This window comes from Schistocerca cancellata, chromosome 5 (genome assembly GCF_023864275.1).
Source record: "Schistocerca cancellata isolate TAMUIC-IGC-003103 chromosome 5, iqSchCanc2.1, whole genome shotgun sequence".
Classification (NCBI taxonomy): Eukaryota; Metazoa; Arthropoda; class Insecta; order Orthoptera; family Acrididae; genus Schistocerca; species Schistocerca cancellata.
Genome location: NC_064630.1, coordinates 243274760 through 243297639, shown reverse-complemented (window position 1 = coordinate 243297639; position 22880 = coordinate 243274760). Strand labels below are relative to the sequence as shown.

The following is a 22880-nucleotide window of genomic DNA, read 5'->3' as shown; positions in this document are numbered from 1 at the left end:
TTTCAATGTGTGTCTATTGAGTGGCATGATATCTATTTATATTTCTGACGTCTTATTTAATAAAATTATGCAATGAGCAAGTGGGCATACTTATTAAATCTACGTACTTTAGAGCCGCTTGAACCCGCCTATTCTGAAGTCTACCCAAATTATTTTCTGATGTCCTAGCACGACTCAAACGAGAGATGATGACACGTTAATGATAGTTCAATTTATCGACTTCATATAGTCGCATTAAGTAGGTTTTTAGTGGAATTACTTCGTCAACAACAATGTGGTAGAAATTGTCTGAACATTCAAAGAGCCTTGTTGAAGCGCTTTGTTTAAATTTCAATTGGAAAAAAAGCTCCTCCGTATCTGTTCCTTCATATTCCCCGACCACATCAGTAGTAATACAGTTACGCTGAGAGACTATAAGAGCCAACAAAATTATGAAGAATGTACTTTTTGTGATTAAAGAATAGCGATCCGGTGTTCGGAAGAGCCTGAATAGTAACGTTTTCCCCATCAAAAGGTAAGAAAATTCCATACTTAATAAAAAGCCTTAGCGATATTCTTCCATTTTTAACCTGTCGGAATAGACCTCGTTTAGCCCGTCATGTTGTCTGTAATTATCTTGCGGTTTTCTCTGACGATTTTGTGAACATACCATGCCCCCATGCGATAAGTAAATGAAGTTGTGCGTATCGCATCGCCAGTGGCGAAATGTATGAAAAATATAATAGGCAGTAGGGATAAAGATTTGCTTTTAGTGGAAAATTGAGAATGCGAAAATTTCAGGTCGCTAAAATGACTTTTTTTATGTTCCTGGGCGTCGAGTAAAACTAGTTGGGGAAATATTAGAGATAACTTCTGAAAGTCTTTGAATAAAACTAAAACTGTGAGTGGCCAAAACAGCAAAAAATATGGTGCTTTACAAATATTCGGAGCACTTAAGGTTTTTGAAAAAATTCTTCATGGAGGGGGAGTCCAGGACTGACAATGATGACGAAATAACAAGCGAAGATTTCACAGGTTATCTTAGCGGTAATGAACTATCTTGGTGTGTACTAGGTGTTGTGAAAGGGGATGAGACTGCTAAGAGTATGTGGACAAGTTTGTTGATCGCTAATGAATTTAAACTAGGTAGGTACATTGTTATTAATGTTTTACAAAACAGAAAAAATGTTCCCATAATAGCCAACAAATAAAATTAATTAAAAACAGCAACACACAGTTTTATTTGTAACCGGATAAATTGGGCTGTCAACAGTTATGGTGAAAAACGAATTTTGCTATCTTTGAAATGGAAGCACCTCCTAATTAATTGTCATTTCCGCTGAGAAACAAGAACATTCTCTGTGCTCCGCTTTCAAAAAACTTGTCAAACGTCCTATCTCTGTTTCCTGAGTACAAAAGCTATGCTTTTCTCCTACAAATGCTCTCTCTGTGGTTCATAACATATGCTAGAATACGTGGTTAAATTCTGTTCTAATTTTGTCTTCAACTCTACATGATCCCTCTGTACCATCCGACCAGCTTTTGACTTGCTCGTAGGCTGCTGCGATGGTGACGGAGACAACCGGAGAAACTGAACTCGTAGTCCAAACTGACAGACCGCACCCCTCAACAGCTATAAGGAAAAGGGTCTGTCAGTATTGCAGAAGAAAATATCATGTTGTCAGAAAATGTGCGTACAATTTGTCCAGTTTATGAGATGGACAGCCGTAAACCGCAAGTCTCTAGAGGAACGGAAGGTTCTAAATGATTGGAAAAGAGCACAGGTAGTCCCAGTCTTCAAGAAGGGTCGCCGAGCAGATGCACAAAACTATAGACCTATATCTCTGACGTCAATCTGTTGTAGAATTTTAGAACATGTTTTTTGCTCGAGTATCATGTCGTTTTTGGAAACCCAGAATCTGCTCTGTAGGAATCAACATGGATTCCGGAAACAGCGATCGTGTGAGACCCAACTCGCTTTATTTGTTCATGAGACCCAGAAAATATTAGATAAGGCTCCCAGGTAGATGCTATTTTCCTTGACTTCCGGAAGGCGTTCGATACAGTTCCGCACTGTCGCCTGATAAACAAAGTAAGAGCCTACGGAATACCAGACCAGCTGTGTGGCTGGATTGAAGAGTTGTTTAGCAAACAGAACACAGCATGTTGTTATCAATGGAGAGACGTCTACAGAAGTTAAAGTAACCTCTGGGGTGCCACAGGGGGGTGTTATGGGACCATTGCTTTTCACAATATATATAAATGACCTAGTGGATAGTGTCGGAAGTTCCATGCGGCTTGTCGCGGATGATGCTGTAGTATACAGAGAAGTTGCAGCATTAGAAAATTGTAGCGAAATGCAGGAAGATCTGCAGCGGATAGGCACTTGGTGCAGGGAGTGGCAACTGACCCTTAACATAGACAAATGTAATGTTTTGCGAATACATAGAAAGAGGGATCCTTTATTGTATGATTATATGATAGTGGAACAAACACTGGTAGCAGTTACTTCTGTAAAATATCTGGTAGTATGCGTGCGGAACGATTTGAAGTGGAATGATCATATAAAATTGTTGGTAAGGCGGGTGCCAGGTTGAGATTCATTGGGAGAGTCCTTAGAAAATGTAGTACATCAACAAAGGAGCTGGCTTACAAAACACTCGTTCGACCTATACTTGAGTATTGCTCATCAGTGTGGGATCCGTACCAGATCGGTTTGACGAAGAGATAGAGAAGATCCAAAGAAGAGCAGCGCATTTCGTCACAGGGTTATTTGGTAACCGTGATAGTGTTACGGAGATGTTTAGCAAACTCAAGTGGCAGACTGCAGAGAGGTGCTCTGCATCGCGGTGTAGCTTGCTGTCCAGGTTTTGAAAGGATGCGTTTCTGGATGAGGTATCGAATATATTGCTTCCCCCTACTTATACCTCCCGAGGAGATCACGAATGTAAAATTAGAGAGATTCGAGCGCATACGGAGGCTATCAGACAGTCATTCTTCCCGCGAACCATACGCGACTGGAACAGAAAAGGGAGGTAATGACCGTGGCACGTAAAGTGCCCTCCGCCACACACCGTTGGGTGGCTTGCGGAGTATAAATGTAGATGTAGATGTAGATGATATCACTCTCACTGGACACAACACCAAGGACATGAACCCCAGACTTCTCCACAGCATTATACATGGCCGCAATATCAACAGTTTATCACGGGTACCCGAAGAATTGAACTATATCAGTGGGCGAACGCCCAGTGCAGACTTTTGATAATCACAGCTCTTCGGTTGTATTCCACACTTGTCCATAACATCTTGGCCATTTTGAGTTTCTAACGGTTTACTAGATGGCTATGGCTATCAAGAATGCTAGTCATGACCTCCAGCAGAAATATGATATGATGTGAAATTAAAATTGAAATTTGTCCGGATTTAAGTGCTGCACTCTGTAAATACCATTCGTTCTGCCTCTACTTTTGCGTATATCAACTAAACACTGCTGAAGTACAGGGGTTGGACAAAACACCAAAAACACAATGCATTATCATGGCTAATGCATTGTAGGAAACCCGTTGATATTCAAAACAGCTTCCAGTTGTCTCAGAATGGATAAATACAGTCCTGTATCCATGGGCGACCACAGAAATTTTTCCAAGAGGCGACGACATTTTGAAATTGCCATTTACGTAGTTGATTCAGTGAGTTTGAAAATATGTTGTGCCCAGGAACTAAATTTAACAAGAAGTACACAACATTTATTGGGCCTCAGATGATTGACAGTGAAAATCTTTCGTGCACCAGGAACCGAATTTGACAAGAAGTACACAAAATTTATTGTACCTCAAATGATTGATAGTTATCCAATTAGCATTTTTACTTTGTTATCTAACGATAAGCGTATTCTTTTGTACATACAAATTACATTTATTTGTGTTAAGCGTTCAGCGATCCAAAATTTCTTGTTCATATGATTAAATCCAACAAGTTATGAAATAAAGCTAAAAATATTTACAAAAAAAATATTTATAGCTCCATAATATGATATGACTCGAAAATTAAAAATCCGAAACAAAAAGTCCAGAACTAAAATAACATGATCCTTGGCTCTCCAGTTTGTCACATTATCGTGCGGCTGTATCACCTTGGCTGCTGAATTCATAGATCTATGACTGCATGTGGCACTGTGTTCTGCTATATAGAGCTGACAAGATTCCAATTCCTGGAGAGGGCAACTGTTTTACTTTGAAATGTCACTCTTTTTTCCTCTTCTAGTACATAAGAGTCCCCCACCCCCTCCCCAGTGGTGCTAAGTGAATTTTTCCACTCATGCAACACATTTTTGTTGTTTCTCTACTGAATTTCTGGACGCCACAAGACTCACACATTTGGTCTGTTTTGCCAGTGACGAAATTTTTGTGTTTTTGTACTCTGAAGTAGTATTGTAATGGACTGTTTCAGCTACCCAGCAGTTATACACCCTTTTGAGCTGAAATGTATGACATTTAAGAATGTCTTGGAACACACTGGAAAATTCTAAAATGCTCAGGAACATTCTCAAACCTTCCATAACATTTTAAAAACTGTCACATTTTCAATCCTTCTGTAACATTTTCAAACATTCTGGAATATTCTACAACATTCTTGAAAATTCAAGAAGGAACATTCTTCAAACCAGTCTTGTCGCTATAGCACTCTATTCTGAGATGCTTCACCTACATCCCTTAAGAAGTCCATCGGTGTGCTGCACTCTTCTGACTTCCATGTCTTCTAATACATTCCCTGCAGTTCCAGCTAAAACCTTTTTGATGGGTGAGAGATGAAGGACTACTAAACCATGTAACTCCCATGGGTGTGTGGGGGTTGGTTGCATAGTTACAGTGGCATACATGTATGAACGATGCTTACACTTATTATGTATTGATAAATTTGACATGTTTAGTGTCATTGTAAAATGATCAGTATATACCTAAAAACCTAAGTAAATATGCCAGAGTCTGAGAACATGTAAGATGGAGCTTTGATTTAATGTTTATTATGCCAAAGAGCTATTAATTGCCTTTTGTAACATCACCCAGAATTTAAGTTTTGTGTGTGTATTAGCATGTACTTTAAATAATTAAAATACATCAAATTAATTAAAAATTCTCAAACTGAATGAATTACATCTAACTTGTCAGCTACAAAGTGCTACAGTTTTTAACACAGAATTCATTTGAAAGTGTAACTTATTTTGTGACACTCTTAGTGGAACACCAGCAACATTCAGCTGTACAGCTTATCAAGAATTTTTCTCTCTGTATAGTGTCCTACAGAAAAGTTTACCCCGCACAGATCTGGATTTTAATTCATTACATTTGCTTTCTATCCATTTTTCAGGTCATGAGATTCATCTGGAAGACATTGGAATAATAAGCTCTGACAGTGAAGAAGACAAGTTACCATTCATGGTAGCCTTCCTGAAAGCATCAGGCAATCGAGATGTGCACACACGTTCTGCTCGACAGGCCCTGGGTCGAAAACGGAAGTCGGAGAACAGCCATGTACAGAGCAATCCATTTACAGGTGCAGAAGTTACTGTCTGACTCCCTCTGGCTTCTAGAAGTAGACTAATAATAATACACCCGAAACTTCCTGGCAGATTAAAACTGTGTGCCCGACCGAGACTCGAACTCGGTACCTTTGCCTTTTGTGGGCAAGTGCTCTATATCAGCGCACACTCCGCTGCAGAGTGAAAATCTCATTCTGGAAACATCCCCCAGGCTGTGGCTAAGCCATGTCTCTGCAGTATCCTTTCCTTCAGGAGTGCTAGTTCTGCAGGGTTCACAGGAGAGCTTCTGTAAAGTTTGGAAGGTATGAGACAAGATACTGGCAGAAGTAAAGCTGTGAGTACCGGGCGTGAGTCGTACTTCGGTAGCTCAGTTGGTAGAGCACTTGCCCGCGAAAGGCAAAGGTACTGAGTTCGAGTCTCGGTCAGGCACACAGTTTTAATCTGCCAGGAAGTTTCATATCATCGCACACTCCGCTGCAGAGTGAAAATCTCATTCTGGAAACATCCCCCAGGCTGTGGCTAAGCCATGTCTCCGCAGTATCCTTTCTTTCAGGAGTGCTAGTTCTGCAGGGTTCGCAGGAGAGCTGCTGTAAAGTTTGGAGGGTAGGAGATGAGATACTGGCAGAAGTAAAGCTGTGAGTACTGGGCGTGAGACGTGCTTCGGTAGCTCAGTAGGTAGAACACTTGCCCGCGAAAGGCAAAGGTCCCGAGTTCGTGTCTCGGTCGGGCACACAGTTTTAATCTGCCAGGAAGTTTCATATCAGTGCACACTCCGCTGCAGAGTGAAAATCTCATTCTGGAATAATACACCCTCTGACAAAAAAATTAAGCACCTAGAAAAAGAGAGTAGGTAGTAAAATTAAACCTCATGAAGATGTTATGTGGTTTTAGTTCACTAATTACAGAATCATGTTAGATGAACAGTGAAATTTGCAGTGCACACACACACTGCTGTTCTCCCATTAGTAGGATATTGCATATAGACTTGGATACATTCACTGATTTGTTGTCATATAGCCATTATGTTCGTTACTGAGGTAAGTTTGTCTGCAACTGCTATTAAGAACAATATACACAAATTAAATTTAATAGGAAGAGCCAACTCTTTAACTTATATTATTTTTGACAATATTCAGGACTTTTCAAAACAGTGCACAACAATTCAGGACATGGGAGACTTACCATCAAAAATAGGATTAATAGTAATTTATCTTCGCATAATCTACATCGCTGGTGAGAGGTTAACAGCAGTATTGCATATACAGTTTTAATGTAAATATAAACACAGATTTCATTCATTTTGCATTGGAGATAATGGTACAGACTCACTGGTACTTGTGTAATACTTTTTAGTGGTGGAGGTTTACTCAAGAAGCTTATTTTTGTTAAACATCAAACTGCAGATGCCCATACAATGGAGGTTTACTGTTCCTAGTTCTTTTTCCACAAAGCTTTAATTAGTGAAAACACTCTTTCAATAGATGCATTAAAACCTGGATTAGCTAGTGAAAATTCAACAAAGCATTTAATATGCTTTGGATACATTCACTCATTGTGAAAATGAGTGAAAATTTTCTGCCGTTATTCACTGCCACTTAATATTTGACATTCCAGTCTTACAGTTTACCTTCACAATATTTACTTACACAACAGTACTCATCAAACAGTTCTCCCTCATATACCATGAAGCTCATGATTCTAGGTTTTACAAAACTATACAGTTCTTGAATGCTACTCCAGGTGATGGTTTTATTTCAATGATCCACTCCATTGGCTGAAGAGGTTCCAAAAATGGTTCACACCCATCATGAATGTATCCAATGCAGGTAGCACGGAAAGCTGTTGTGATATTGTTAAACTGATCCAAATGTCACTAGCTCCTCACTTTCCAACTTGTGTAACTGCTGTTTTACAACAGATGTCAAAAATCTTTCCTTTTCAGTATACAGAGTGCTGACTTGAAAGGAACTGAATTGTAAAGAAAGAGAGAAAATTTTGAAAGGAAGATCTTCAAGTTTATAGGACACTTATCAAGGAACAGGAAGTAGGATTGTGACACATGGAAAACATCAATGATTCTTTGAGACAGTTGGCAGAAGAGAGAACTATGTAGTGTTCCTACAACATAAGAGTTTGTTATAGTGTTTCTGTAAGGTGAAGTAAAACAGCCATAAGTATTTTATAAAATACATTTTTCCATCAGCTGTTTATTTGTCCCATTAATCATCTACTAGTTTCCAGGATGTAGAGTACAACAGATATGTTAAAAGCACTCCATATACCATTGAAGCTGAACAACAACGAAATTATCCAGTGATATTGTACAAACATCTGACATCATTTGTCTTAGAATACTACTGTCATTTCTCATATTGATTAGACATGAGATATGACTGCCAGTATTCTAAGACAAATTATGTCAGATGTTTGTAAAATTTCACTGGATAATTTTGATATTGTTTAGCATCAGAGGAATATGGGATACTTTTAACTAATCTGTTGTACCCTACGTCCTGGGCGATTGTTCATAACCAAAACTCGTAGATGACTAATAGGACAAATAAACACCTAATTGTTAAAATGCATTTTTAACTGATCTGTTGCACCCTACATCCTGGGTGAGTGTTCAAAACCGAAACTGGTAGATGACTCCATAGTAGGTGTTTGTGTGGTCAGTTGAAATTGCTACATGTGTCTTAAGCTGTAACTTTTCCAAAAGCTGTAAGACATACGAAGTCAAATGCTCTACCCTTTTAACACCAATGTTCACCAACTCCAACACTTTAACTATTATGCCTTTATCTGGACTGTGAAACCTAACCACTAAAGGAACCACTTTGATGTGGCAGGAAGAATCTGTCATTACTGAAATGAAATATGCTTCTTTACATTCCTTCATTATTTGTTCCAAAGCAAATCGTACCATCACATTCTTGGTAACTCATATTATTTACATCTGTGAGCATGAGAACTTGTTGAACTGTGATTTAATTACATCAGTGGTACAGTCTATGGACTTGAAATTCTGGTTGTGCATGACTGTGTGGTATGCAAATGTGGCTTCTTGTGCCAAAAGTTACTTATCCCTGTGTGAAACTACATTCACCAACAAATATGTATCAGTTGTTGATCTTGAAAGATTAGCCTGAATCACAGCTATGTTTGTTACCAAATGCTAATTTTACACCAAAAGCTGTACACTCACCACTCTTACCATGTTCTTTAATGAACAGGAATTCTTGCAGGGTCTTATTGTTTAAGTTGCACTTGCATTTTTCAGGAAATACTGTATTAAGAGAAACTTTATCAAAGTCAATGTCACAAGCATTGGAAATGTTAAATTACAATAAATCACACCAGCCAGTGGCTGAAGGAACCACAAGCTGCTGGTTGCAGGGCTTCGCTATCATGATATTTACCTGAAACTGATTCATATAAGTCCTTGCAATCATCAAAACCCTCTAAGGAGAGGAAAGACAAGAAAAGGTCCTCCAAGAAGAAGGACATTTCAGTGGCCCCCACGCCACCAGATAGTGCCTCTTCCACTCCTGTGACCAAGGTGGAGATTCTGGCAGCCTGAGGCCCTGGTTTGGACCACATAATGGAGCCCTGAATGTATGTCTATTGATGCCATAACCCCTCAGCCAGTGGCAGAAGGTGACTCTAGGGCATAACCTGCCTCCTTGGTCACTTCATGGCCTCACAATACATCAATAACATTAATCTCCAGTGGAAGTGTAGTGGTTTTTTTCACCACCTGGCTGAGCTACAACATCTTTTAAACATTCCTCTGCCTTTTGTATTGGTCTTCAGGAGACTTGGTTTCCAGCAACACGGAGCCAAGTCTTCGTGAATACCAGGGATATTATAAGAACCGTGCTACCTGTGACAGGATGTTGGGCAGAGTTTGCACTTAAATTTGGACACTCTATATAGTGAACTAGTGCCTCTTAATACACCTTTGGAGGTGGTAGCTATCCGGGTAAGGGCATTTCAGGATATTAACATCTGCAGTGTTTACCTCCCTCCCAATGGTGACATGTCTCAGATCATATTGTTTGCATTGGTGGAATCACAGTAACGACCTTGAAAACTGTTTGGCACAAATTGAAATTTGCTTCTTGGATACTGGTACCCCCATGCACTTTAGTGTGGTGCATGGAACTTTGTTGGCCATTGATCTTTCCATTTGCAGCCCTTGTCTTATCCCATCCATCCACTGAAGAGTCCACAATGACCTGTGTGCTAGTGACCCCTTCCGACCCCTGTCCCTCCCTCAGTATCACTTCCTTGGATGCCTGCCCAGAGGGTTTCTCAACATTGCTTAATGAGGTTCTTTCTCCTCTGCTGTCACCCTTAGCTCCCCAGCACATGGAGATATTGATGAAGTGGTCCAGAATACATCTACAGCAATTCTTTTGGCAGCTGATTTAGCAACCCCCTGTTCCTTGGGCCGCCCCTGCGGAAGACAGTATCTTGATGGTCATCAAAAATTGCAGAGGCCATTAGAGATGGCACATCATTGCCTTTAAGCAGCTGCATGCCTAGGTCTGTCACCTAATAAAACAATGGAAGTGAGAATGCTGGGAACTGCAAGTTTCAACCATCGAACCACGTTCCTCTGCTTTGCAGGTTTGCGCCAAGATCAGATGTCTCTGTGGGTACCAGACATCTGCAGTTGTACTGATAGTACCTGAAATGGTGTGAGCCAGATGCTGTCACTGAACATTTTACTCTGCTTTACACTCGGGCCTCAGCATCTGAGAATTATCAACCTGCCTTTGGAGGCATATAATAATTCATTCAGTGAGTGGGAATTTGTCTGTGTCCTAGCCCACTGCCCTGATACAACCCATGGCCGGACCACATCCACAACCAAATGATCAAACATGTACTGGTGGACTGTCAGTGGCATATCTTTGCCATCTTTAACCGTACCTGGAATAATGGAGAGTTCCTGTCGCAATGGTGAAAAAGCGTCATTGTTCCAATGCTGAAACTGGATAAGCACCATCTAGAGATGGACAGTTACTGCCCATTAAGTCTCACCAATGTTCTCTGTAAGTCACTTGAACGTACGGTGAGCTTGCAGTTGTGTTGGCTCGTTGAGTTGCGGGGTCTTCTGGCTCCATTCCAGGGTGGTTTTCGCCAAGGCCATTACTCTATTGATAATCTGATTTACCTGGAGTCTGCCATCTGCCCTGCAAGAGGCTTGTGACACAACATGGCGAAACCACATCCTTGCTACCTTACATGAGAGGGGTTTCTGTCTGGGGTCCGTTCCCAAATTTTATGCAGAACTTCTTGTTGTGTCATACTTGCTGGGTTAGAGTTGGTGCTTTCCACAGTTGCCCCATAACCAAGAGAATGTAGTCCTGCAGGGCTCTGTACTGACTGTCCCTCTCTTGCTAGTGGCCATCAATGGTCTAGCAGCAGCTATGTGGTCCTCAGTATCACCCTCCTTGTATACTTAGGAATTTTGCCTCTATTATTGCTCCTCTACTGTGTGCAAGGTGCCATACGAAAGATTCAGGCATGTGCACTTACCCATGGCTTTCAGTTTTCGGCCGCCAAGACTTACGTTGTGCACTTCTGTCGATGTCGTACCATTCACCCACAGCCAGAACATTACGTTGATGATGAGCTACTCAGTTTAGTGGAGACTTAACACTTTTTAGGAGTGGTCTTCGATTCTCATTTGATGTGAACTCTCCATCTTCGCCAGCGTAAGAGAAAGCACTGGCGGCACCTCAACACACTTTGCTGCCTGAGTAACACCAGCTGGGGTGCAGATTGCACTATTCTTCTGCAGTTTTACAAAGCCCTAATACAATACTGTATTGATTATGTGAGTCAGGGCTACAGTTCAGCATTTCGCTCAGCATTGTGGATATTGGATCTGATACATCACTGTGGGATTCAACTTGCAACAGGAGCCTTTCAAACTAGGCCTGTGAACAGCGTATTCACGGAGTCCCTCCATTGCGGATCAGGTGCCAACAACGTCTTGTCAATTATCCTAGCTATGTTCACAGCTTGCTAAAGCATCTGAACTGCCATCTTCTCTTTGAAAACACAAAAATCCATCTCCCACAACAGCAGCCCAGATTGGGGATTACAATCGCAGTCTTTGATCTCCGTGACTCACTAACCCTGGTGTTAGGCAACTATGCCTAAGTGGCTGGCTGACTTAGTTTTAATTTTTATTCATGAAACGGGCTTTTATCACTCTCTTTAAGAGAGAGCTATTTAACCTGGTGGCCTATTGAAGGGTTGGAGAACACATTGTTGCCTCCTCTGTCCAGACTGAGCTGTGGCTGTCTGGACGTCCAGCCCAATCCTCATCCTATCTGCTCTTCCTTTCCTCCTCTTGCAGGATCTGTTAGACTTGTTCATCTTTTGTCTCTGTGTGTTTCTCTTGCCCTGTCCATGTTCCTAGTATTTCATAGGCAATTTCGGAGTGGAGTGCCTCTGCTAAGTGGTGTGGGTGGGGGGATGTATGTCCCCTCATTGCACTCTGCTTTCTGGGGCTTCTGGCTGCTCCCTAGATGGGACACCTTGCCTGACTTTCTTCCTATGTCTCCCTTTCTTCTTTTTGTCCTTTATCTCAGATTCATTGACCTTTGGTAAACTTTGGGTTTTCTTCCCCTGGGTATTGTGAGGTAGGCTATCTCTGATCTACAGTCATATATACCTTTCTGTTTGAGGAACAAGGGACTGATGATGTAGTAGTTTGGTCCATTTAATCATCCAACCAACCACCTAAAATGAACTACAGTACACATGCAAGTTTTCGGAATCTGTGAGCACTTCCATTTAGGGCTGCTTTCCCTATTTAATGACATGAGTTGGTGATTAGCATGTGACCCATGCCTGTATACTTTGATTATGTTAAGTCAAAGAGGGGGGGCTCATAATCAATCAATTCACTGATAGAGCACATAGTGAACTACCTGATATGTGGTTGAATCTTGTAATAGAGCATGTATCCATTTTATAAGTTCATATGCTCTTTGAAGATTCTAAATAGCAATGGTGTTATATTTTTTTCTTAATGGCTTCACAACAAGTGATGTTTGCAAATTTTACATTTTAACGATGTATGTAACTACAGATGTTTATCCTTATTCTGATCCCTGTTTGTTGTGCAGGCGACTTTTGAGAATGAGAGATGACCTACTGAAAATAGTTGTGCTCTAAATAAATGGTACATTGTGACTACTTGAGATAATTTTTTAACAAGTTTCCAAACAACAATAGTCTGCACAATTTATATTCACAGCACAGACAAACTCTACAAGCAAAGAAAGTATCTTGCACAACTAAACATTTTTTTGATATTATGTAACAAAATTCCATTTCATGTTTATTTGCCCCTGTGACAACCTATGTTGGCTCCAGCTCTCAGCTGATACTGTATATGCCTACACAGTTGCCAGTTAAGTTTTTATCTCTTTCCTTGTACTATATTTATTAAATTTCATGGACAAATTCATTCACTTCATACTGCAGTGGCTGCTCAGTGAACAGGCAGCCATGTGGATCATTAACACATCAGCACCCATTGGTGACATGTCAGGAGGGTAGCAAATTGCGTATCTAGGATTGTGTCTGCTTTTATAGTTTACTTCTTCAGATTGTCTTGTTAGGATAGGTAGGATGTGTGCATGCTGTGTGCGGATGCAGGAGGAGCTAACTGCAGTTCGCAAACAGCTGAAAGCACTTTCATCTATGGTCAGCCACCTTCAGGCTGCTGCCTCTGCGTTTCTATTGTCCTGGAACTCTGCTTCCTAGGCACCTCCTAGTGCATCCAATGCAGTGGATCTGCCCTCACAACAGGGTGAGGGGCAGGCAGTAATATGTTCACATTGCTTGTGGTGCAGGGCCAATTTGGAGACTGGCTGCCTGGCCTCACCCATTCACACTGTGAGGAGAAAGATGGCCACTCCTTCAGCAGGGTCCGAACAGGCACACAGGGGTTTACTAATTATCAGGAGCTCCAGTGTTAGGTGTGTTATGGAGTCCCTTAGGCAGATAGCATTCAGGGCTGGAAAGAAAGCCAATGTGCACTCGGTATATCTGCTGGAGGGCCTCATCTGAGATGTGGAAGTGGCCTTGCCTGATGCTGGATACAATTGTGTGCAAGTTGTGGCTCACATCGGTATCAATGATGCATGTCACTTGGTTTCTGAGAGCATCCTCATTGATGCAGGTGGCCGGCAGAAATGGTGAAGACTGGTGGTATTGTGTGTGTATGCAAGTGGAGCTCACAATTTGCAGAATTGTTCTCAGAGCTGATCTGGGTCCTTAGGTTTGGAGCTTTGTGGAGGGTCTCAACCAAAAGCTTTGTTGACTCTGAGACAGTCTCGGTTGCAGATTTCTAGATCTGCTTATATCACATGGAGTTTGTAAGACTCCCCTTGGTAGGTCAGGGGTGCACTACACAAAGGAAGCAGCTACTCGGGTAGCAGAGTGCACATGAGAGTTTTTTAGGCTAGACTGTAGTCTGAGGTGTTCTGATGAACAATTGCCAGTTGATATGCAGTTAGGGAAGTCAGCAAGCATTAAGAATAAAGACACTTTGACTGTCAAAATTTTATCAGCGAACTCTCGAAGTATTCCTAATAAAGTATCCGAATTTACTGGCTTCCAGGAAAGTTCTCGCACTCAGATTATTTTTGGATCAAGACCTGCTGAAACCTGAGGTGGAAACTTCTGAAATATTTAGTGAGTCATGGAACATATATCGGAAAGGCAGATTAGAGGCCATAAGAGGGTAAGTGTTCATTGCAGTTGACGAAAGTATTGCCTCTATTGAGGTCCAAGTTGAGTAAACAGTGAAGTTATCTGGTCATGTATAACAGCTGTAGATGAAATCAAGTTAACTGTTGGATATTTTTACCAGCCATCTGATTCTGCTGTAACAGTCCTAGAGTCAATCAAAGAAAGACTACGGTCAGTAGTGCATAAATATCCTGATCGTGCAATAGTACTTTGAGGCAACTTTACTCTACTGGGTGTAGACTGGGATGGCTGTGGATTCATTGCAGGGGTACAGACAGACAGTCATGCGAAATACAGGGTGCGCATAAAGTCTGGGAACACTTTCAATTATTTGTTGCACAAGAAGCAAACATTGTACAGATATCATACATATGTCATTTTGAAGAGAAACCCTGAAAGTTTTTTTCATGGATACCGCGACAGCATAGTTTGGTAATCTGCCGATAGTCAGTGCTAGTCGCAAACAAGTCAGCGCTAGTTGCAAACATGTGGAGTTCAGGTTATGTTGCAGTTGGACAAAAACAATTTTACTACAGCTGTTCAATGGATATTTAGAACCAAGTATGGTAAGAAGCACCAGCAAGGTAGGCCATTTAACACTGGCACAACAAATTGATTACAACGGGTTGCTTGTGCCCAGCAACACATAGGAAGCTCGCTCCATGCCTGAACTCTCCATGTTTGGGACTAGCGCTGACTATCGGCAAATTACCAGACTATGCTGTGACGATATAGATGCAAAAAAACTTTCAGTGTTTCTCTTCTAAATGACATATGTATGATATCTGTACAATGTTTGGTTCTTGTGCCATAAATAATTGAAAGTGTTCCTGGGCTTTATGTACACCCTGTACTTTTGAATATGTTTTCTGAAGACGGCCTTGAGTAGCTAGCTCGGCATCCCACATGCTACAAATAGGCTGGATCTCATCAATAATTTCATTATAGAAATGGTGATTAACGTTCATGATGTCAATGCAGTTGTTAGCATCTCTCTTAGACAGTGAATTGACATCACTTAGTCCATTAAGATGGATGTAAAGGAATTATGGACAGAGGTCAAGCAGATTGTAAATTGTGGTCTGGAGAGCTATGTGCCTAGTAAGTGGATAAGGATGAAAAATATCCTTCATGATTTAATAACAAAATTCGGAACATGCTAAGGAGACAGAGGCTGTTGCTCTCTGGTTCAAAAGAGAATGCACAAATGACAACAAGCAAAGGTTAGTAGAGATTCTTGCATCTGTGAAAAGATCTATGCACAAAGCATATGAGAACTAGCACTATTGCACCTTAGTGAAAAATCTGGCAGAAACCCCGAGAAAATTCTGGTCTTACGTAAAATCGCTAAGCGGGTTTAAGGCTTCCATGCAGTTCCTTGATGACCAGTTTGGTGTGGCAGCTGAAGATAGCAAAATGAAAGCTGAAGTTTTAAATTTCATGTCCAAGAAATCATTCAAACAGGAGAATTGTGCAAACATAGTATCATTTGACCATCGGTCAGACTCCCTTATGAATGACATAGTAATAAGCTTCTCTGGTCTATAGAAACAACTGAAAGATTTGAAAGCAAATAAATCACCACTTCCAGATGGGATCCCAGTTCAGTTTTACAAAGAGTACTTATCTAGTCTGCATTTATCATGAATCTCTTTCCCAGCACAAAGTCCCAAGTGACAGGAAGAAAGTGGAGCTGACCCCAGTATATAAGAAGGGTAAAAGAATGGACCCACAAAATTGCAGATCAATATCCCTATCTTCAGTTTGCTGCAGAATCCTTGAACATATTCTCAGTTCAGATGTAGTAAATTTTGTTGAGACTGAGAAGCTTGAATCAGCATGGTTTTAGGAAGCATTGCTCGTGCAAAACTCAGCTTGGCCTTTTCTTACATGATATATTGTAAAGTATGGATGAAAGGCAACAGATTGATTCCATATTTCTAGATTTTTGGAAAGTGTTTGATATGGTGTCCCATTGCAGGCTGCTTAAGAAGGTTCGAGCATATGGAATAAGTTCACAAATGTGTGAGTGGCTCGAAGACTTCTTAAGTAATAAACCCTGTATGATGTCCTTGATGACGAGTGTTCATCAGAGACCCGGGTATCATGAGGAGTGCCCAGGGAGGTGTGATAGGACCACTGTTGCTCTTCATATACACGAATGATTTGTCAGACAGGGTGGGCGGCAATCTTTGGTTGTTTGCTGATGATGCTGTGGTGTACAGTAATATGCCGAAGTTGGGTGACTGTAGGAAGAAACAAGATGGCTTAGACAAAATTTCTAGTTGGAGTGATGATGGCAGTGGGCTCTAATTGTGGAAAAATGTAAGTTAATGCAGACAATTGGGAAGAACTAACCTATAATGTTCAGATACAGTATTACTAGCGTCCTGCTTGACACAGTCTAGTTGCTTAAATTTTTGGGTGTAACACTGTGAAGCAGTATAAAATGGAACAAGCATATGAGGACTGTAATAGGGAAGGTGAATGGTCAACTTTGGTTTACTGGGAGAATTTTAGGAAAGAGTGGTATGCGTGTAAAGGAGACAACATATAGGACTCTGGTGCGACCTATTCTTGAACACTGCTCAGGAGTATGATTGAAGGAAGACTCTGAAGCACTTCACAGATGGGCTGCTGGATTTATTACCAGTAGGATCAAACAACACGTAAGTGTTACGGAGATGCTTCAGGAAGTCAAATTGGAATCCCTGGAAGGAAGGCAACATTCTTTTTGAGGAACACTAATTAGAACATTTAGAGAACTGGAATTTGGAGCTGACTGCCAAACAATTCTACTGCCGCCAACATACATTGCATATAAGGACGATGAAGATAAGATTCGAGAAATTAAGGCTCATATGGAGACATGTAGATAGTCATTTTTCCTTCACTCTGTTTGTGAGTGGAACAGGAAAGGAAATGACTAGTAGGGGTACAGGGTACCCTCTGCCATGTACTGTACATTGGCTTGCAGAGTATATACAGGGTGTTTCAAAAATGACCGGTATATTTGAAACGGCAATAAAAACTAAACGAGCAGCGATAGAAATACACCGTTTGTTGTAATATGCTTGGGACAACAGTACATTTTCAGGCGGACAAACTTTCGAAATTACGGTAGTTACAATTTTCAACAACTGATGGCGCTGCAAGTGATGTAAAAGATATAGAAGACAACGCAGTCTGTGGGTGCGCCACAGCGTGTGCTGTTCACAACGTGCAAGTGTGCTGTAGACAACATGGTTTATTCCTTAGAACAGAGGATTTTTCTGGTGTTGGAATTCCACCGCCTAGAACACAGTGTTGTTGCAACAAGACGAAGTTTTCAACGGAGGTTTAATGTAACCAAAGGACCGAAAAGTGATACAATAAAGGATCTGTCTGAAAAATTTCAACGGACTGGGAACGTGATGGATGAACGTGCTGGAAAGGTAGGGCGACCGCGTACGGCAACCACAGAGGGCAATGCGCAGCTAGTGCAGCAGGTGATCCAACAGCGGCCTCGGGTTTCCGTTCGCCGTGTTGCAGCTGCGGTCCAAATGACGCCAACGTCCACGTATCGTCTCATGCGTCAGAGTTTACACCTCTATCCATACAAAATTCAAACGCGGCAACCCCTCAGCGCCGCTACCATTGCTGCACGAGAGACATTCGCTAACGATATAGTGCACAGGATTGATGACGGCGATATGCATGTGGGCAGCATTTGGTTTACTGACGAAGCTTATTTTTACCTGGACGGCTTCGTCAATAAACAGAACTGGCGCATATGGGGAACCGAAAAGCCCCATGTTGCAGTCCCATCGTCCCTGCATCCTCAAAAAGTACTGGTCTGGGCCGCCATTTCTTCCAAAGGAATCATTGGCCCATTTTTCAGATCCGAAACGATTACTGCATCATGCTATCTGGACATTCTTCGTGAATTTGTGGTGGTACAAACTGCCTTAGACGACACTGTGAACACCTCGTGGTTTATGCAAGATGGTGCCCGGCCACATCGCACGGCCGACGTCTTTAATTTCCTGAATGAATATTTCGATGATCGTGTGATTGCTTTGGGCTATCCGAAACATACAGGAGGCGGCGTGGATTTGGCCTCCCTATTCGCCAGACGAACCCCTGTGGCTTCTTTCTGTGGGGACACTTGAAAGACCAGGTGTACCGCCAGAATCCAGAAACAATTGAACAGCTGAAGCAGTACATCTCATCTGCATGTGAAGCCATTCTGCCAGACACGTTGTCAAAGGTTTCGGGTAATTTCATTCAGAGACTACGCCATATTATTGCTACGCGTGGTGGATATGTGGAAAATATCGCACTATAGAGTTTCCCAGACTGCAGCGCCATCTGTTGTTGAAAATTGTAACTACTGTAATTTCGAAAGTTTGTCTGCCTTAAAATGTGCTGTTGTCCCAAGCATATTGCAACAAACGGTGTATTTCTATCGCTGCTCGTTTAGTTTTTATTGCCGTTTCAAATATACTGGTCATTTTTGAAACACCCTGTATATAGATATAGTTTTATTGTCCTAATAGGAGATAACTTCTTGCATGCTGATCCTGGTCACTTCTGTTTCAAATCACTGAGCAGCTGACTCAGTAACATTACATGTTAAGAGCCAGTAACTATAATACATTTTTTCTGAAAGTCATGATGACACCCTGTGAGTCCCAAAGAAACAGGTGCCATCTCTTCTCCCATCAACAAAACAGTTTTGGTTTTTCAGTGCTGTATCTCCTTTGCCAGTCTTAGTGCAGAGGTACTGGGCTCTTATTGTAGACAATGGAGGTTCATTTCCCCATCTGGCCTATGGATTTAGGTTCCTTGGATTCGCTAAAGCGCTAAAAGCTAATGCAAGGATGGTCCTGCATTATGTCAATGGGACGGTAAGCCCTAATCTTTCCTTCTTCCTCTTTTGCCAACCTGTAGGCTGTTTGGCTACTGAAGATTAGTGACAGTTAATGCAGACTTCACTCAGCTGCTTTGCATGTCTTCCATGACAAGTCCCATAACATGATTTTATTTACATTTCTGAGCCAATGTCTCAGTATTGCTGAATTTCTAGCTGACTAATTTTAGTCACTACTTATCAGATATTTCTGCATTGTAACAGTGATGTTCGCACTGTTGAGAATTATCTGTCACCAAATGAAGTATAACATTTTGTCTCCACTCTGTAATAGTATAAGAGCACAAACCTTTACTGTCCATGAGTAGTGCTTTTACCAAGCAAGCCATCTGCTGTGGTATAACTACGATTTTTTTAGTACCTGTGCTTCACTCTTTTAGTTGAGCTCACCTTCATACTTTGCTGGCCTAGCACACTTGCTGTAAAAACATGCCAAACAGTAACTAAATCACAGCCTGTGTGTCGAGGTATTACAAATTGTGCCATTCACTAAGCAGAATGTGTGCCATACATTAAGCTGCCTGACAGGTTAAAACTGTGTGGTAAATCAGTATTTAAATTCAGACTGGAAGATGATGCTGTCAGAAAGTAGACATACTCTCACTGTTTTTCCCTCTCTAACATCTTACAGCAACACATGCTAAGCCAACACTTCATTGAGGAAGAAAGTGTTCATTGCTCAGAATGGCGTAATAAGGCTAACAACAGCTGCACAGCACATTCACTGTCCTATGTAGAGTGTTGTTAATAATCGACTGCAGTGTGAAAACATTCATACAGACAATACCGGATGAAGGAATCACTTACGCTAACCTTCTCTAAACCTTAATGTGGAAATGAAAGGATTGAGGTATTCAGCCACAAAAATCATTGACTACTTTCTCAGGGAAGGATCTTAATGTAAAAGACAATCCTGTAAATTGTCAGCATGTTGCCATATTTTTCTCTGTGAAAGTGTATCTCATTGTAAACTAACTGAGACATTCCACGTTATAATGATAAACTCATGTTATTGTCCATAAAACATAGAAATAAGTGACTAACTAAATAATTGCAATGAAACGAAATACATTTTCATGAATTTAATTCTTTATGTGCTATGTAGATTTTTAATTTTAAAGCCTCTTATTTTTTATTTTTTAGATACAATTCCTCACTGGACATCAAGGAACTGCCAGCTGCGAACGCTTTATGTGAACTTTCAGGATCTTGACTGGAAGGTGTGTAAGACATTTATAGGTTGAAGTACTGAATTGCCAACATATGATGATGATGATGATGTGAACTTACACTAATCAAACTTGTTGCAGGATTGGATAATTGCCCCAAATGGTTACCATGCCTGGTATTGCAGTGGTGAATGCAACTTTCCTCTGAATGCACACATGAATGCCACAAACCATGCAATTGTGCAGACCTTGGTTCACCTGATGTACCCAACACATGTTCCAAAGCCGTGCTGTGCCCCTGTGAAGCTCGGTCCAGTGCATGTGCTGTATTATCTTGACAAATTAGTCACACTCAACAAATACAAGAACATGGTTGTGAAGAGCTGTGGCTGTCACTAACTGTGTGTGTACTGGATTCATGATCACTGTGTTGCACTTTCTTTCATTGTAAATATACCATCATTCATGAATGTGTACTTGTGAACCTCATGGTGAAATATATTGTCCAGTGTTTTTTAAGCTAGTTTTGATAAGTAATTATATAACCAATATTTTTTAACTTCACAGACAATAAGAAGTGATAATTAGAAATTTTTATCAGCCGTAACTCTATGTAAATATCTGGAACATATTTAGAAAATATACATTACTGTTTTAGGAACTTTTACCATGGTTTATCTTTTTTTTTTTTTTTGACACACCAATGAGACAAAACATTGTGACCACCTGCTTAGTATCATGTTAGTCCACCTTTGGAATGTAATAGAGCACTGATTCTGCATGGCAAAGATTTAACAAATCCTTGATGGGTTTCCAGAGGTAGGTGGCACCAGACGTCTATGCACAGATCATGCAGTTCCCATAAATTACAGACATTGGTTTGCAGATAAGGAACTGGTGCCCAATAGCACCCCATGAGTTCCACTGGGTTCAGGTCAGGAAATTCTGTAGCCAATACACCAATGTGAGTTCACTATCATGCTTCTCAAACCACTGTAGCACAATTATGGCCTTGCGATGGGCTGTTATCGTGCTGGAAGATGTCATCAGTGCTGAAGAAGACATGAAGCATGAAGGTTCTCAACAATAATGTTCATGTATTCTGTAGCTTTCATGGTGCCTTCGAATACCATCACAGGTTCAATGGAAGCCCAGTTGAACATCCCCCATAGCGTAAAATTGCCTCCACTGGTCTGCATCAGTGATGCTGTGCATGTTTCGAGCAGCCTTTCATCTGTGATACCATGTATCCAGTTATAACCACCTACCTGGTGAACACATTTTGATTGATCCATGGTCCAGTCTCAGTGATCCCATGCTGACTACAGTCTTAATTGACAATATTGGTTTAACAATACAGGAATGCCCATTTGTCTGTTGTGGATCCCTAATTCAACAATGTGCACTTTACGGTGTGCTCTGAAACCCTTGTGCCTGCACCAGCATTGTACTCTCTCATCAGATTTGCCACAGATCACTGTATATTCTGCTTTACAGAGCAGGCAAGCCTTCAGACTCCATGTTCCATGATGAGGCATTAAATATCTCGTTACCTACTCGTGGCTTCCCCATCCTTCAACCACTTTCCATAGATGCTCATGACAGTAGCAAGCAAACAGGTTTGCTGCAGAATCCTTGGACGTATTCTTAGTTCAAATATAACAAATTTTCTTGAGACTGAGAAGCTCACATCCACAAATTAGTGAAGTTTTAGAAAGTGTAGCTCATGCCAGACTTAGCTTACCCTTCCTGCAGTTGATATACTGTGAACTATGTGTGAAGGGTAACAGGCAGATTACATATTTATAGGTTTCCAGAAAACATTTGACACCATGCCCCACTGTAGACTGTTGACAAAGGTACGAGCATATGGAATAAGTTCATTGATATATGAGTGGCTCAGAGACTTCTTCAGTAACTGAACCCAGTATGTTGTCTTCAAACACGAGTGTTCATCAGAGACAAGGTTGGTTGGTTGATTTGGGGGAGGGGACCAAACAGCGAGGTCATCGGTCCCATCCTATTAGGGAAGGAAGTCAGCTGTGCCCTTTCAAGGGAACCATCCCAGCATTAGCCTTAAGTGATTTAGGGAAACCATGGAAAACCTAAATCAGGATGGGCGGACACAGGTTTGAACCGTTGTCCTCTCGAGTGCGAGTCCAGTGCGCTATTCACTGCGCTACCTTGCTCAGTCAGAGACAAGGGTATCACAAGAGGGCACCAGGGAAATTTATAGCACCTCTGTTAATTTCTATGTGTATATAAATTATCTGGCAGCAAGGGAGGCAGCAAACTGTGGTTTTTGGTGATGATGCTGTGGTCTATGAAGGTGATGAAGTTGGGTGACTATAGGAAGATACAAAATGGCTTAGACAAAATTTCTAGCTGGTGTGATGAATGGTAAATGTGGAAGAATGTAAGTTAATGCCAATGAATAGAAAGAACAAACCTGTAATGTTCAGAAAAAGTATTACTAGTGTTCTAATTGACACAG

The 22880-nt window shown here is 41.2% G+C and overlaps 1 protein-coding gene across 4 annotated transcripts in view; it reads left to right on the top strand.

Annotated features, from left to right (window-relative positions):
- Window positions 1-22880, top strand: part of LOC126187864 (protein 60A) — a 437325-nt gene that overhangs the window by 153419 nt on the left and 261026 nt on the right. The window contains exons 4-6 of one of the 4 annotated variants that reach the window (XM_049929182.1): window positions 5350-5535; window positions 20361-20437; window positions 20528-20903. The exons of 2 other annotated variants lie outside the window; for them this stretch is intronic. In XM_049929182.1, coding sequence (XP_049785139.1) covers window positions 5350-5535; window positions 20361-20437; window positions 20528-20785 — 521 coding nt within the window. In that variant the 3' untranslated portion in view covers window positions 20786-20903. Of the gene's footprint in view, window positions 1-5349; window positions 5536-20360; window positions 20438-20527; window positions 20904-22880 lie in introns of those variants that run through there. One more of the 4 variants, XM_049929186.1, reaches the window with a different exon arrangement.